General features: G+C 36.7%; 1 protein-coding gene across 2 annotated transcripts in view; it reads right to left on the bottom strand.

Annotated features, from left to right (window-relative positions):
• The window catches only part of LOC110111708 (probable plastidic glucose transporter 1), a 32,884-nt gene extending 16,356 nt beyond the window's left edge, over nucleotides 1-16,528 (bottom strand). The window contains exons 1-7 of one of the 2 annotated variants that reach the window (XM_028700080.1): nucleotides 16,276-16,528; nucleotides 16,065-16,200; nucleotides 13,938-14,138; nucleotides 12,906-13,005; nucleotides 12,162-12,274; nucleotides 8,516-8,609; nucleotides 8,274-8,427 (exon numbers count right to left, since the gene is read on the bottom strand). In XM_028700080.1, coding sequence (XP_028555913.1) covers nucleotides 8,274-8,427; nucleotides 8,516-8,609; nucleotides 12,162-12,274; nucleotides 12,906-13,005; nucleotides 13,938-14,138; nucleotides 16,065-16,200; nucleotides 16,276-16,465 — 988 coding nt within the window. In that variant the 5' untranslated portion in view covers nucleotides 16,466-16,528. The remainder of the gene's footprint in view (nucleotides 1-8,273; nucleotides 8,428-8,515; nucleotides 8,610-12,161; nucleotides 12,275-12,905; nucleotides 13,006-13,937; nucleotides 14,139-16,064; nucleotides 16,201-16,275) is intronic. The other variant, XM_020843698.2, reaches the window with a different exon arrangement.
• Nucleotides 16,529-17,622: the final 1,094 nt, after the last annotated feature.

The following is a 17,622-nucleotide window of genomic DNA, read 5'->3' as shown; positions in this document are numbered from 1 at the left end:
ACAAGATATCGGAGCAGCAATCCAGGTGTAGAACATACGGCAGTATTGATGGTGAGATAGATGAGCACAAAGCTGCGGCTAGGTTCTGATCAATGAGGAGCCATTGGGTGTAGATTGAATCAAGGGAGGTAGTACCATCGGAGTGTTGAAGAAGCCTGTTGGGACGGGGTTCCAAGCTGTCCAGATGGTTTGCGAATCCGTTTTCCCGAAGCAGCTTCAAAATCTGTGATCTCCACGTAGGGTAATTGTCGTTGGAAAGCGGAGCTGGGATTATGATTTTGATATTGGAGAGAACGAGTTTTAAAGATGAGGGTATGGCTAGCAGAGACGAAGATGTAGCCGCTGATTGATCTAACGTTTGGGAAGAAGTAGACTGACCCATTTTACTGTAGCTGAGAAAGAAATTCTCTCATCCTTTCTCTGATACCATGAAGAAATGCAGAAGATGACCTCCTGATATACCTGCAAGCTATAACATATATAAGAAGAAGAACAATAATTCAATAGCAAAGTATAATCTCATTTTCCTCAAGAGCTAATGTTTACAACAGTGCTCATATATAGATGAATCCTTGCCACGTGTATGGCAGATGTGGTGTTTCGTTTGTTATGGTTTAAGGGTGATTAGGCTAGGTGTTTGTTTGCTGTTAGACCGTGTGGAGGTAGTGGTGGAAAGGTGCTCTGATAACTACTAGGAAATTTTTGCACGTGGACAAGATGAACACAATCAAGATCCTATTATCACTAGCAACTAATTATAATTGGTATCTGGAATAGCTGAATATCAAAAATGCATTCCTACATGGGGACTTGGAGGAAGAGATATTTATGGAGATTTCACTAGGATTCAAAAAACATTCAAGGGTGACACGGTGTGTAGGTTAAAAAAGACTCTATATGGGCTAAAACATTCGCCTATAGCTTGGTTTGGAAGTGTGGGCTCCGAAAATTTGGCCCCAGCCTCTGCCCGCACTGTTGCTTTTCTTATTCGGGAGGAGTTTTAATGGAATAAGTTATGGGGTAAATTTTGGAAGGCAGATGGGTTTGTAAATAAGACACTACTAGAGATTTCGCCCTCATTTTGTGAGGACTTTATGATCTAAGTTCTGGTTTCCTATAGGCGCAAGCCCCTATAGTTAATTACCCCTCCCGATAACGAGAGAGAACTTTCAATTAAGGCTAGTCGTCAATCAAATACGTAGAGATACATAGTATCTGACATATAGTAGTAGCATGGGTTTGGATTTGGGAATTGGGTTTGGATTTGGGCATTTGGACATGTTTGATATTTAAAATGGGAAATTTCACCATATCGACTTAAAGCGGATGGTAGGGGAATGAATGATGGACCCGATCAAAATCACATGGTTCCGTCGTCCCGGGCCATCGTGGTCCTTGGTCTACTTAGTTAGAGGAGATAGTTGACCCAACCTGACAGAAGGATCCCTGTCGGCAGCCATGGGTTGCTTCGTTCAAGGGGATCTTATAAACCTGGGGTGAATGTTTGTCTAAGGGGACAAATTTGAATCCACCTTAGCTAACAGAGGGCTTTGTGCCTTATCGATCATATCCTATTGATTCATATCTCAAGGATTTGATGCCACTGAGAAGCTTCTTGGCTCTGGCCATAACCGATATTTCGTGGTGCCATTTAGCAGCAAAACCACTCGGTTCAGAGGGCCCCGGGTCATAACTGTTTATCCTGCGATGCCATTTGGCGACAAAACCGCCGGTTAGAGGACACGTACCACGTCCTTATTGGCAGAACATTATTTGAGAATGGATCTTAGTGATATTCTCGACCAAGCATTAGCTCTTTGTGAACTGAAGTAAATTTTAATTTGTTCACCCCGGCAAACTGTTGCGGAGAGTGGATGAATTTTGCTTTATGTGTTTGATGAATTGATTTCCATTTTAAACATTTTTTAGGATTTCAAATGATTTTGGAAATTTGGATTTTGGGTATTTGAATAGCATTTGAAATTATTTGGAATGGACCCCTCCGATTGAGATTTTCTATTCAACGCGGTCATCATCGGGGTGTACGGAGTTATTTTCATTTGAAAAGATTTCCTTTTTGTGGATGAGCCTTATCAACTCTGTTGAGCTGTCAAGAGAGGATCGAGCTTCTCGGGCTTCATGTCTTTATTTGTGAATTTTCTTTGTTAAAGGCCTTGAAGGTCTAATATTAATATATAAAATAAATATTCCGGTCAACTTCGTGATCGCATATTTATCCGATGGTTCGAACCCTGTCTACTCCTATTTACCTGCTTATGAGAATCGGGTTTCGTATGTTTCATATCTTTATTAGTGAATTCTCTTGATTATAGGCATTGAATTCATAATATGAATGTATTAAAACAAATACACCGGTCGCCACAACAGTGTATTTGTTTGAAGGTTCGAACCATATCGATTATCGACTCCTATTGATCCACATATAAGGATCGGGTTCGAACTTGAATTCACTTATTGACCCGCGCAACATCCCTATACGTCACGTGTGTAGCAATAATATGCTCGCCAGGGCCCATGTGGGTTTTATGATTGCATTTACCCATTGTGTACCTAAGTATATACAAACTACAGTGCACGTGCAAGGGTATTTTGAAACACTTGTAAATGTCTTATGTCCGCTTGCATGAATATTGCGGATCCGGTGGTGTTTTGCAGCAACTTCTGGATTGCGTTGTGTGTTACTTTGTACATGTAGACTGTCGTGCACTACTTGCTTTCTGCAGGTGGATCATAGTGCACTAACGAATCTCCTATTTTTGGGTTTAGGTGAATCATAGCGTTGTCACCTGAACCTCACGAGATATTTCATTGTTCTGGTACAGACTCCCTTTTCTCATTCACCGGAAGATCCTTTTTGAAATTCGTGATCGCTGACTTGAGAAGAACTCCTTTCAGGATCTTTAGTGAGTAGACTTGTTATTTCCAGTATTTGTGGATGCTCGAACTGTTTTCTTCCTAAGTGTAGGACCAAGAAGAAATTTTGGAACACCAGGAAGTTTAGTTCGAATTTATTCAAACAATCTCTCTCATTCTGCCAGGAGGTGTCCTTTTTCGTACATCAAGTCATCTTCATACTCGACGTACTCACAGCATCTCAATCACCGCTATTGTAGATGATATTTGTACTTGTGTCAACAAGGGTTCGTTGTACTTACGATATACCAACTGTTGTTATTCACAAGTGAGTCGTGTGTATTTACGGGGGGTCTGCCGCATTCACTACGACCTCCTGGAGGTGTTCGTATAAGAGTTATTGTTTCTGCATCATATCCACCTTTCACCAATCTCAGGTGGTTTGATGTTTGCATTTGTTTGTAAAAACATTTTTCTTCAATTAGTCCCCTTTTGCATATAGGGATATGTATATTTGTTCTCCTTGGGTGGTTTTTTCTTGTAGGAGTATTGCAGATTATCTTACAAATTCACATTTGAAGATAGGTTCCTTGTTGTCTTTCAAGGCAATAAAAGGGCAATACTCTTGTTTGTATGATTGATACATGCATCAATCATCTTTGTCTTAATATTCATTTGGATGCATATCACTGTCATTTATGCATACTTGTATGTATCCCACGGTTATTTGTAAAGGGATTTACGCTTTGATGTGGTCATTTCATATTTGTAGGCATTTGCACTTGATGTGCTAATCAACCACCTTCCAGTTGCAAGGGAAATATGTATTTGTCTTCGATCGGATGATTGTTGACACTAGCGGGCATTTGCATTCACTGTATGCTTCACTGAATACATTCGTAAAAGGTGTTTTAGTTTGATTGGTATCAAATGTGAGGGGGCAATGATGTTCAAATCAGACTCAAGTGTGAGTCCTTTCAAGTCCAGTTCAAATCAAGTTCATAAGCTCAATGTGCAAGCTCAGTTCTACATCCCCTGTAGTTCAACTCAAGTACTCGCTTGAGTTCAAATTGTTCAAGCTGTTAATGTTCGAGTCCAGAGAACAAGTTCAAGTGGTCTTGTTTAACTCATTTCATTTTCAAATTGAGTTCAAGTTTGAGTTCACTCGAGTCCAAGTTAGGTCCTTGTTATCATATTGAATTCCAAATTCTTATTGTATTTTGCTCAAATTTGAATTGAATTCATTTGATTTGTGTTCAAGTACAAGTCCTCAAGTCCACTGTTCATTTGACTCCAAATTTTTGTTCTTGCCCTTTTGGAGTTCAAACAAGTCCGAGTGAAGTCATATATTCACCCGAAATTTCAGCAGCCTCGCGACGTCTCCCCTGTTTAGGGGAAAACTACGGAAAACTAGGCCTCCTGCCACGCTACACGCAAAAAGAAAAGCGTGTACGATAGGTGCCTCATACAAGGACATCGCGGCCATAAAGTCTTTGTCCCCACCACGCTAAGAAAAGCGTGTATGGGTCTCTGGTACCTGTTACAAGAAAAGCAGTTGTTTTCCCCTAGGTACAGAGCCACGTACGGGAACTTAAAGGTTGTCCCGGCCACATTAAGAAAAGCGTACACTAGGCTTACCTGCCTCGTCGTATGTGTAGCACCGGATTCCCTCCTACCACGCTAAGAAAATCGTGTATAAGTGGTTAGCTGGCTCGTCACACACGCCGAGGGCAGGATTTTGGAGCTGAGGGGTCGCACACCTACCTCGTCATAAGTGTCACACCGGATTCCCTTCCCACCACGCTAGAGAAAAGTGTGTATGGATTGTTTGCCGGCTCGATACGCACATCAAGGTAAGAGTGGGTTTAAGTTCTATAAATTATACTTTTGGCGACCGACGAACCAGCGATGGAGGCTCGTGGCACGAGGCAAGACAAGAAGCGAACATCTTTTATTAATTATAATTAACATCAATTAATTATAATTAATTAAATAATTTTAATTAATCATTTAAAATTAATTATAATTAATTAAAAATAATTAATTAAATTTTATTTAAATTAATTAAGACAATAAGTTATAATTAATTATAACTTAATTGATATTAATTAATTCTAATTAAATATAATTAAATAATAATAATTTAACTATAAATTATGATTAATTAAAAATAATTTTAATTAATTATATTTAATTATAATATGTATAAATTAAAAATAAATTATATTATTTAATGAAATATAATATTAACTCGGTTCGACGGATTTATGGGATTTGGTCGAAGAAGCTCGCGCAGGGGGCAAGTTACCTTCACGAATGGCGAGCTCTCCTTGCTTCCGATATCAAAATGTTATTGATGCACCGACACCTCTCCTCAAAGAGGTGTGCAGTGTTCGACACCGTATCCGACACTACACTTGCCCGACACTCCTACGACAAGTGTCGGACATGCCGAAAATGTGTCCGATTAAAAAATATTAAAGACAAATTGGACACCATGTCCACACGCGTATCTTAAATATTTATGAATTTTTTTAAATATAATTTTTTGTATTGACGGGATTTATACTAAATTTCTTATTTCCTATCCACAACACCAAATCAACGTCCGTATCTTATACCAATCATCGAATATTCTCATTTTCATTTCTTTTTGACAGTGAATGTATTTTCATCTCCTCTCTCGATGACTGATAAAAGGCATCGACGGCTGACTCTCGACATCCTAATACTAATTATTTTAAGCACAAATTCTAGTTAAATGACTTATTTTTTTCAAATTATTTTTAAAATTATACTTATTTAATTTGTATTCACTATTTTTTAAATATAAAAACTATAATATTGTGTTTGTGTCCTATATTTTCAATAACTGATGTGTCCCGTGTCGTTTCGTATCCGTGTTGCTGTGTCCGTGTCTATGCATCTTAGTCAATATGTCAGGCTTCTGACCCGACAGGATGGGAATGTCGTTGAAGGCGCAAAGTCGAACTGCGGGGACGGAGCCAAGAAGTGACAAGCTCTCGTTGTTCCGTCCGATCAAACTGTCGTAACTTTCAAGCAGGTGGGAAGGGAAAGTCGTCAAAGGTAAGAAGTTGAATGGCGACGCAGGAGCCGGAGAAGCTACGCGAATGGAAGAAAGTTACCTTCCGAACCAGCGAGCTCGCGTTGTCTCTTCCGATCAAAATAGCGTAACTTCTGATCCGTCCAGAAGGGCAAGCCGTCGAATGAATGAAGTCAAACAGCACCGAAGGAGTCGGATAGGCAATGTGAGAGGAGGAAGTTTCTTTACAGTGAGTAAGATGGAGAGCGAGAGCGAGAGAGAGCAATCGGAGAGCCCTAAGGCTTCGTTCTTGCGGCCTTTTAACGACGCGAGGTCGTGCGAACGTCGTGGGAAGAAACGACGTCTACGTGCGAGCGACGTGCATGGGATGGATTCGGAGCTGCCACGACGTGCTGACATCGTGCAGGTATGGAATTTTTTTTTTCCTTTTTTTGTTTAGGTACACAGGTCAATAGGAAGATTCTTAAAAGTCATATTTCTTAATGGTTATCGACAAAGTCAAGGGAATCATACATTATTATTTAAGCACTGATACTCAGGAGGAGTCACAATATTATTAATTTATGTTGATGATATCATATTGACTTGGAATGATGAAAAGGAGAAAGTGATTCTAAGAAAATATCTTACTAAGGAATTTGATATCAAAGAACTTAGTAGATTAAAATATTTCCTTGGAATTGAAGATGCCCACTCCAACGGAGGAATTTTTATTTCACAAAAAAAAATATCAATAATATTCTTAAAGAAACAGAACTAACACCAGTAGAACAAAATTTCAAATTGGGGGAAGCTAAAGAAGAACCATATGTAGATAATGAAGCTTACCAAAGATTTGTGGGAAAATAGATCTACCTTTCCCACACCAAACCAGATATAGCATTTGTTATAAGAACGGTCAGCCAGTTCATGCAAAACCTAAAATGAATTCATATGCAAGCTATAGAAAGAATACTGCACTACCTTAAGAGAAACCCAGAGAAAAATATTCTCTTCAGAAGAGACTGTGGAATAACCCCATAAGCATATACTAATGTAGATCAAATAGGATCACCAGTAGATAAAATATCTACCTCAGGATATTGCACATTCCTTGAAGAAGAAATAAATAGAATGTGGTGGCAAGATTTAGTACATAAGCAAAATACAGAGTTATGGCCATGAGAATATGTGAGCTACTATGAATCAAGATGATTCTAGAAGACCTAGTGGGAATGACTCATAAAGCTACATTGTGCAACAAAGCAGCAATCAGCATATCTCACAAGCTGGTTCAGCATGAGAGGACTAAGAACATAGAAGTGAATATACATTTTATAAAAGAAAAATTAGACAGTGGTCTTATATGTATATGCCATGTCTTATCAAAAGATTAGCTTGTAGATATTATTACCAATGGACTTGAAAACTCTGCATTTCTGAGACTGATTACTAAGCTGGGAATGACATATATGTATTCTCCAGCTTGAGGAGTGTTGAATCCCAGCCATCCCTTAGTAGTTGATCCTACGGCTAGGATAGGGATCCCTGGGAGGCTCACTTGGATCACGTCGATCTCTTTCCATAGATAGATTGCTGATTTAGGAAGGATTATATTAGCGCAATAAAGCATGATTATGTAATTTATTTGTTTCTTTATTAGATATTCTGTATAGATCTATAAATAGGGTTAGATTTGTCCAATAAAGCTAAGCTTTTCTCTTCTCCAAATCTCTAAATTCAACATTATCCATAAGTTTAGCTCTCTTGAAATCAAGGATATTAAGACTACTTCCATTGCTAAGATTCCTTTACCTAGATATCATTAAAAAAAATGAGAATAAATAAATATTCTAGAAGTATATGCAGTCATTTTCTGCAATCCTTAATCTCATGCATTTCAAAGGAGACCATATTGTATTGTAATCCTATATGCTGCCATGTATTTTTCCTTCATAGATTGGTCGGTTGGGCCGCAAAGGTTTTTACACCAACTAACAATTCAAAATGAAGCTGCTCCTTGGGTTGTGAAATGTCAATAATATCAAGCTTTGTGGAGTAAGTTCAAACTACTAGTGAATATCTTTAAAATCAATTATGTCCAGGTCTTGCAGATGACTACTTGAATGCAAAAATAATATCAAACTCTATAAGTATTAAACTTAAATGCTGAAAAAAAATAATTGTTAAACCTTCCATATTAGCATAGAAAACAAAGAACAAAACGTTAAGACAAAAAAAAGGATAATCAAATAAAGAAAGAAAATGGATAAGCATCAAAAACATTTTGCATGTATGATGTAAGAAAAAAGCATAGATTGTAGAATAATGAATAGTCTCGTCAAAAACATCAAACCTTTCTTATGCGGCTCAACAAGAAGATCTAACCAAGTAGCCTTAGGATTGCTAATATTTTCAGTTACAGAGAGAATTTCCTTCATGGAACTCTCAACATTAGTCTCGCCCCAAAGGTTGCGCACAACTCTTTCAGCGTCAATCAACCTTCCCACCTTGCAGAAGAAACAATGAATTATACATGGACCAGATACTTGTAAAGTGAAATCAGTAAAGGGCACTTCATGCTATATCATAAAGTACCTTACACAGCCAGCGTGGACTCTCAGCAGCAAAGTGCATGCCCAACATGAGAAGAAGACCTGGGCCACTAGCAATGAAGAGCAATGACCTCCACCTATAACGTAAGATATCAAAAAAGTTAAATAAAAATTCACAGGCATGAAGTTTACAGATGAAATTAATAGCATTAGCTGAAGTAGAAGGCTTCAAAACAGTTAATATCGCTAGAAAGTCTATGTTAAACAGTTCCTAATGTATATTTGTGTCGATTGAGTTTTAAACAAAGATAGTTAATGAAAAAACATCTAATTTTATATAATCCAGACCATTAAAAAAAGAAGGATCTGATTCCAAATAATGTGAAACAAAAGATAGTCTAATTTTAAATTTCCAATAAAGCCAAATACAGCTCTTTATAAGAAGAATGGTAAACAAAGTATCATAACTGAATATTAAGTTATTGCAACAGAACTGCTGATTGATCGAAGTAAGAGATAATCTAATTGAGGCGAAATCTCCAGAAAGGAAGAAACCCAAAGTTTTGATGACTCAAAAAGTTGGAATAGAATTAACTACCATCGAAAGCAATGCCAAAAAAAGGTTAAAGAATAAAAAAAAACCCCCTATTAACAAAGAATCACAGCGAAAAAAGTTTGTTAGTCAGTTGCTTTATTTGAATTTTTCTTTAAAACCGTAACTTGAAATCAATTTATGATACTACAAAAATGTAAAGATTTCTCTTTCCAACATTAAATTCATATCATCACCATTATCATCATTAAGCTTATCTCAGTGATCTGTGGCTGGCTTCATGAACCCTTCCTCTTTAGTCATTCCTAATCAGTGCTTATGATGTTAACACTAGTTTCTGCAAGCTACTTCTAATGATTTCTAGCCAACAACCTTTCGTCAACCTCCATACCATCCCATGCTTCACAAATTACTATCATTACTCGCGTAATGGTGCATCCTTTGCTCTCCATTTTACACGCACAATGCACCAAATTCCATGTTTTATAACCTCTCTCCAATAGGTGCAATAACCACTATATCTCCAATAGAACAATTTTGCATTCTAACCTTTTGAATTTTCCCACAAATCCATCTAGACATTTTCATTTGTGCCACATTTAACAACATCGTAACAGATTTATTTGTTTCTTAACACTCTGATACATGGAACAATATTGGCATGATTGTTGTTTTAAGAGATTGTGTCTGCATAACATTCTCTTAGCTGATAGTAAAGACTATACGAGATTTCTTTATTATAAAACAAGAATAATCAACAATTTATCATAGCCCATATAAGAACTTGCACTTTTGGAATAATTTTGATATGATAATGTGTAGAACAACGATTTAAAACATGAAAGAATGAAGAAAAGAATTTGACCACCCCTACCCCTATGCAGAATGAAGGGTAAGCTTCAAAGCGCACAGCATAAGCCATCAATTTTTTGTTTTATACATTTAAAAGTACTAAAATATATTATTATGATATAAATAAAAGAAATGTAAAAAAAAAAAAAAAAGAAATTTTCAAACTAAACAAAAATATAATTTTTTTACCATTTCAATTACTCTTATGAATGTAACACATCAAATAATCACATTAACACAAAACTAGTTACATAATATATATTTATCTTGAAAAGTATTATTATTGATATATCATCAAAAATTATCTTGATCAGGAACAAATCTCGAGGCAAAATCAAGCCGGAAACTTCAAAAATTAAATCCAGGATCACCTGAACTCCGATTTCAACAAACTTACAGTCAAACTGAGCGTCTCGGAAATACGAACTCAAGACACCAAATTCAACTCAATCTGAGCCAAAATGAATCCGAATCGAAGAACCAAAGCGTTGTTGGCAGATTCAAACCACAATTTGGATTACCAAACGGTTTCCAAACATGACATGCTTATAGTCGAATCGAGCGGCTCGACGAGAAGAATCCAACGAGCCCAAGATCGCCGAATTCTGATATCGTTAAGACCTTTAAACGGTCCACGATCAAAGGATTCCATATCGGCCATCCATCCAAACCACTCCACCTTTGCCCTTGATCCTCCTCCTTTTTACGGGTCATGTCATCCTCAAAAAACTATAAATAATCTCTCCTTTCTCTTGAGAGGGGACCCAAGCAAGAAGAAGAGAAGAAGAAGGAGGAGAAGTGAAGAGAAGAAGAATAGGAGGGAAGAAACTCCTCATCGATCACCGCTGGAATTCTGCCCAACTTCCACGGGACGCTGGAATGCTGCCCGACTTTCACGAGATGCCGGAATGCTGCCCGACTTCTACGGGACGTCAGAATTCTGCCCGACTTCCACGGGACGTCGAAATTCTGTCCGATCTCCAAGTGACTCTGGAATTTTACCCGAATACCATCTTACGCCAAAGTTCTCCCCGGCCGCCGACTGACATCGGACTTCTACCCGACGCCGCCAGATTTCTACCCGACGTCGGACTTCTACCCGTTGTCGAATTTTCGCCGGACATCTATCCAATGTTGGATTTCTATCAATTGCTGGACTTCTACCTAACGCCTTCCTTCTGACCTCCATCGTCAAACAACGGTCCTTCTGACCTCCGTCGCCCACCGACTACGATCCTTTCGGCTTACGTCGCCCACAAACTACAGTCCTTCCGACCAAACAAACACATCAACAATGATTCTTTATATTCCCACCATGTAATGTACTCCATAAGATGTACATCAAGCTATGGCCTTCCTCAAAAGAAGGGCCTCATTTGTAATCAACTGCAAATATTGGATTCATTCATACTGGGATAGGCCCCGTGATTTTTCCCCCTTTTTCAGGGGTTTTCCACATAAAAATATTGGTGTCTCATAAATGCTACACCCTTTTTCTTTATCTGATTGCGTGCCGGACTTTCGTACAGTGCTAAGACGCTTAATTTTATATTTCTCTACCGCCGCGAATACTCCAGGACGCAACAATTATAATAAGAAAGTATTATGGAGAAAATTTAAAATGAACTTAATTACAATAATAACAAAAAAAAGATGTCCATAACATTATTTTCTCCAATCTTTTCATGCAACTGGAGCTCAGTGTCATGATATAAATGCATAATGTATGTGTGGTCGGTCAAAAAAAAAAGTAGATGTAATGTTTAAGCTTCTTTTACCTTCTTCTGTCAATTCTGATAACACATTCAAAATTTAACTGGCAAATTAAAGTAACAGAAATAGTGACAAAGAAGTTTTAAAAAATGAATAAATAGGAAAAATGAGTATGAATCAACTAACAAAAAAAAAACCAGTATAAAGACAGTATTAAATGAATCACATGGAACTGCTTGAGAAGTTGGACAGAATCCTACTCCCTTAAATCTCATTTTGATTTGCTGCAGGAAAAAAACAATATGGACAAAATAATACATGATAACAAGGAAGGTAGAAACAAAAAGATGACAAAAAAGAAGGTGACCATGAAAGGAAAGTTTTAAGACTAGAACATGTGCCCAGTACATGTAATGCAAGGTATATTACTTATACTTGATCTGTTTGTTCATAGTTATTAAAATAGAATTACTACAAACCACTTGAGTATTATAGCCTTCGATCTCTGAAGTGAAAGTCTGAAATTCGAATCCTTGCAGAAAGACATGCATTTAAAATAAACAAGACTTACCAATGTGGGTCGCTTTCTGAAGGAAGTGCTAAAGATAGTGATGCAATTATGCCCAGGCAAGTCCCAATTTGACAAAGACTTCCAAAAGAACCTCTATATCTTGTAGGCGAAACCTACATTAGGATATCTGGGGAATAAATGAACAGAAAGAAGAAGATTATTTGCGTTAAGACTTTTTTCTCTAACTGATTCAGAAAATTGTCAGAAAAATACCTACCATAAATCTTAGTAAAATTAGAAGACAATCAATCTAATGATTTGAATAAAATACAGCTGTGGCACATTCTATTGTTTTAAGATATGCGTGATCATTAAATCTGAAGCAAATTAGTGATAAGACTTTATCTTCAAATTCAAGTTCAAACGGCATATTTTCCTTCTCAAGCTTCTCAATTAATATTCCTTTTTATTTTTTAATTTTCATTCATTTTCATTTTTATATATAGTCAACAAAAAGGAACTAGTAATTTAAGAGGGAGAAATGTTTCGCAAAATGGAGAGATGTAAGTGCCATAACTTGAATATAAAGTTCAATACATGCTTTCGGAGTTGACGTCTATTCATTAGATCTTCCAAAAGAGCTATTTGATCTCAGGGAAAGCACAAGATTTTTGAGTAATCAAAAACAGAAGCAGCATTTAAAAAAGGGCAAAGACAAAATGCTTGCAAATTTTTTCAGAATTTAACTTCAGATCATATATGTTAAACAAACTCAAATCTTTTAGCATAGTTTGTTAACAGTACCTCAGAAATGTAGATGGGAACAAGTACAGTATTCACACCAATGCCAAGGCCAACAAGAAATCGTCCCCAAAGAATTTCATCTAAAGAGTGAGCTTGTGCACTGAAGAAAATCAAAGTGAAAATAAGAGTTCATCAAAGCTAAATATCAGTATAATGTAAAATTTTATCCAGAAGAAGTGTTACGTTTGATCAAGAAGTATAAAAACAAAACGGAATTGGGAGTAGAAAAAACTCATTTCCCTGTTCAGACTGTCATTAGAATCCGAATGCATCAAAATATATTAACAGGAATTAAACACCAATGTTGGAAGGGCATGGAAGTAGGACATAAATAGATTTGAAGACATTACCTTTAAACATTTAAGACTAGTAAACTACCTATGGGTGAATAAAGATCATCATAGTTGATTTGTCGTCATAGTCTTATCCATACTATTTGGGAGAGGCGTTATGACTCATCAGTTTTAGTTCTTTCCTGATGAGTGTTACTCGAGTTAACCATTTTCTCCATAAATCAATATGAAAAGCTTCCATGTAATTTTAGTTTTAACTTTTTTTTTCATTCCTAATCCATATAAATTTATTCTATCAACATATTTAATGGGTGTATTTTACATGTTCAAACCACCAAAGTATAGTGTGAAGTATATTATCTACAATAAACATCACTCCAACTATTCTGCTAATATAGTCATTCTTAAATTTATTATTCCTAACTTCGACATACAATCATCTCAACATTCTCATTTCCATTATACTCAACTCGGCCATCAATGATATTTTTACTGCCCAACCTTAAGATCCATACAACATAACAGAGAAATATAAAGAATTGCATAAAGTTTTATGCATGTGTTGTGAGTGTGTGTGCACATGTGTGTATAGAAAATAAAACCACCACAAATTAGTAATAACTCAGAACTGCCCCACCGTAGAGTGAGTAAAATAAGAGTTTCAATGCATGATAGAAAAAAGTGCTTAAAGCTTTAAAAAAATATAAAAATAAATATAACATTATAAAACAGTAATAACCTCAAAAGTGCCCCGATAATTAATGGTATCGCATCAATTTGAAGTGTACGTCGACAACCAAGCTTTTCGTTTAGAGAGGATGAGCTTATACATCCAATAAATGCACCAACTATAAATATGCTCACCACAAGACCTTCAAGAAAGGGGTTCCCGTTGAAACCAAGCTCCTTTGCAATGGCTTCTATAGGTCCATTCATCACCCTAAACAAGTCGAACAATACTAAAATATTATTACTAAAAACACACAAGCATTATTATCACGGAGAAAGAATACACAAGTTTTCTGATGAAAAAGTAACAAAATCATAAAAGGCCAACTAGCACTGGCACTACCATAACAACAATATTTGGAATTCAATCATGATCTATAATAAGGTTATGATGTGTTTATGTTTCTGCCACCAGCTCTTCTATTGAGACGTCTATAAATGTTACTTGTGTTCTGAGTTCTGACAAGATGAAGATATCATATACATCAAAGAAATTTAAGGAATCTTTTGATGAAATGCATTATTGCTCCTCTGAAGAAATTTCAACATTCTTATAACTCAATTGAAAAAAAAAATTAGATATGTTTTCATGTTCTTATAATGCAACATGACAACAATGATAGGATATTTCATTTCAAGATAAGGTAATGGTGTCTTTATGCTTCTACCACCAACTATAGTACTAAGGCATCTAGAAATGCTACTTGTGCTATGACAAGATGAAGATGTCATATACCTTCAAGAGATTTCAGGATTCTTATGCTAAAATGCATTATTATCCCTTCAAACTTTTGAAAAAATTCCAACACTCTTATTAATCACAATAAATGTAATTATTAATCAATGATGATTGTACACCCTTAATGGATTAATGGAATAAAATTTACCACTGCTACATAATGAAGGTTTGAGCAATGAACTCCTATTGTAATATGAAAATTAAAAATGATTACAAATCAATATCCCTCTGTAACGCTATCTACAAGAGTACAAGGTCATTGCTAAACTCATTACTGGCAGACTCAAATATTTTCTTCCTAAGTTCATTCATCTAGCTTAATCAGTTAATCTGCCTTTTTTTTTTCAAAATAGAGACATTACGGATAATATCACTACTGCTATTGAGCTCATTCATGACATTAATCAGCAATCTACTCTAAAGTATTCCTGAATTAGAATTGACATTAAAAAAGCTTTTGACAAAGTCAACCGCCATTTTCTTGATACGAGACTTCAAGACTGTGGCTTCCCATGAAAGTTTATCCAATGGATTATTTCTTGCACCTCTAATGTGTGTTTCTGTGTCATTAAAGGAAAATTTAGAGATTATTTTCCTTCATTTACTGGTCTTCGGCAAGTATTTCCTTTCTCCATTTCTATTCATTTTCATCATGGACACTTTTTCTAGACTCATGGATATCCATTATGGGAGCTATGGCTTCCAAGGCATTGTTGGTTTTAACTCTTCCATGTCTCATTTTATTTATACTGATGATCTTTTAGTTTTTGATAAAGCTGAACTTAATACAATTCACTGCCTGCACAACATTTTGGACATTTTTAAACATGCAATTGGTTTATACGCCACCATAAATAAGTCTGCCAGTTATTTTTTGAAAGCATTGAATGTTCGAATTAAAGACAAAATTTATGCTTTTTAGGCTTTGCTTGCAAAATCCTTCATTGAGACTACCTTGGATCGCTATTTCCTCTATTAAACATAACAGTAGTGCTAGCTTGAAATTTTTTGAGAGGCTGAATAGCTGGATGAGTGGCTGAAAATAAAAACTCCTATCTTTTGCAAATGGGTTTCAAGTTATAATAAGTTTCACGTATATAATTAGAAAATAGAAACTTCCGAAGATAAATTTCACTCATTAAAGGAGATAGATCGGGGAGCTCCGACGAGATTTGTTAAATCGGACGACATTCTGGATTTCATAAATCTGGGAATAAGCAGGGCCCTTTCATGCTGATTCGCGGAATTTTCAGTAAATTTAGGTTAAAGTTTGAGCAAATAGGTGAAATATACAGCCCCTTAAACAAATATAAGTTGCAATAGGAAGATAAACTTGTTAAAAAAAATTCTAAACCGAACATAGACCTTGAATTCTTTTGTGAAAAGGATTAAACTCACCCTATGTGATACCCAAATAGGAAATTAGCCATAGATGCTGTGAGCACATGAGGAAAAGCGGGTAGCCAACTGAAATCCCAGCCAAGTTCTTCACGCAAAGGTCTCGAATTCTGCTTACCTCCTTTAACATTCTCACCTAATCAAGAGAGGGAATGATTTCATGAAAAAGCTCAAAGGAAGAAAACGAGGGAAGGAAAACTCGACCTCCAACCTGGGTTCTGCTGGCGATCTTCGGTTGATCTAGCAGCTAGCAACTTTCTTAAAGTACCCGTTCGAGATTCCGACAAACCTTTCCTTTTCCTACTCTTACAGGTACTGAAATCAAGCCTCTTTGGAAACAAGCGAGCACTAGCAAATTTAGAATAGGGTGGGAAGAGGACAGTAGCCGACGGCATTGCCATAGAGGCGAAGGAGAGGAACTCAGGATAAAACTGAGAAGTTTGCGAACGACACGCGAACCATAGGACCACCGAGAGCGATAGAAACCGGCCCACAACACCGCGTCAAAAAAAGCCTTATCCATCACATTCGATTTTCGAATTAAATTATTTGATGATTCGATTTTCTGGTTTAATCATTTAATTCAGTTTATTTTAGGTTCTTTTTAATATTGTTTTTTTTTTATTTCAATGCTATTTTTTTAATAGAAGAAAATTTGATTGAGATATCTAATAAAAATATGATCAAATATATATTTGAGTTTTTTTTTTTATTTGAGATGAATAAACTATATAAATAGTTAATCCATTTTATATTTATTCATCTCAAACTATATATATAAATTTAAAATAGAGGCTCCGACATACAACCTCGGATAGGTCTTACAATCCTTGGTGGATTCTCCCGACCTCTTCCACACAGGTTAACGTCGTCGAGCAAAGGCTCCGACATACAACCTCGGAAAGGTCTCACATCCTTGGTGGATTCTCCTGACCTCATCCACACAGGTTAATGTCGTCGAGCAGGGCTCCGACATACAACCTCGGATAGGTCATACATCCTTGGTGGATTCTCTCGACCTCTTCCACATAGGTTAACATCGTCAAGCAAAGGCTCTGACATACAACCTCGGATAGGTCTTACATCCTTGGTGGATTCTCTCAACCTCTTCCACACAGGTTAACGTCATCGAGCAAAGGCTCCGACATACAACCTCGAAAAGGTCGTACATCCTTAGTTTAAATACAATACCCTCTCTCTTATCTGATTGCGTGCCGGATTTTCGTACAACGCTAAGATGATAAACTTTATATTTCTCTACCGCCGCGAATACTCCTAGACGCAACAGCCTCTCTTTAGCCTGTTACAAAAATTCTCTTACGAAGTTACGAGAAGTCGGACTAGCAAAAATAAAGAATTTTGGGCGGCGGCAATCAAGGCCCGGTACTCTTGCGCAGGCTCCAGTTCACTCCCATTGGGGGAAAAACTGTCCGGCAAGAGTTTAAATACCGAAGGAGGAGATCAAGGCCCGGTACTCTTACGCAGGCTCCAGTTCACTCCCATTGGGGGAAAAACTGTACGGCAAGAGTCTAAATATCGGAGGAGGCGATCAAGGCCC

The sequence above is a fragment of the Dendrobium catenatum genome, unplaced genomic scaffold (assembly GCF_001605985.2).
Source record: "Dendrobium catenatum unplaced genomic scaffold, ASM160598v2 fragScaff_scaffold_1446, whole genome shotgun sequence".
Taxonomy (NCBI): domain Eukaryota; kingdom Viridiplantae; phylum Streptophyta; class Magnoliopsida; order Asparagales; family Orchidaceae; genus Dendrobium; species Dendrobium catenatum.
This window is presented reverse-complemented; position numbering and strand designations above follow the sequence as displayed.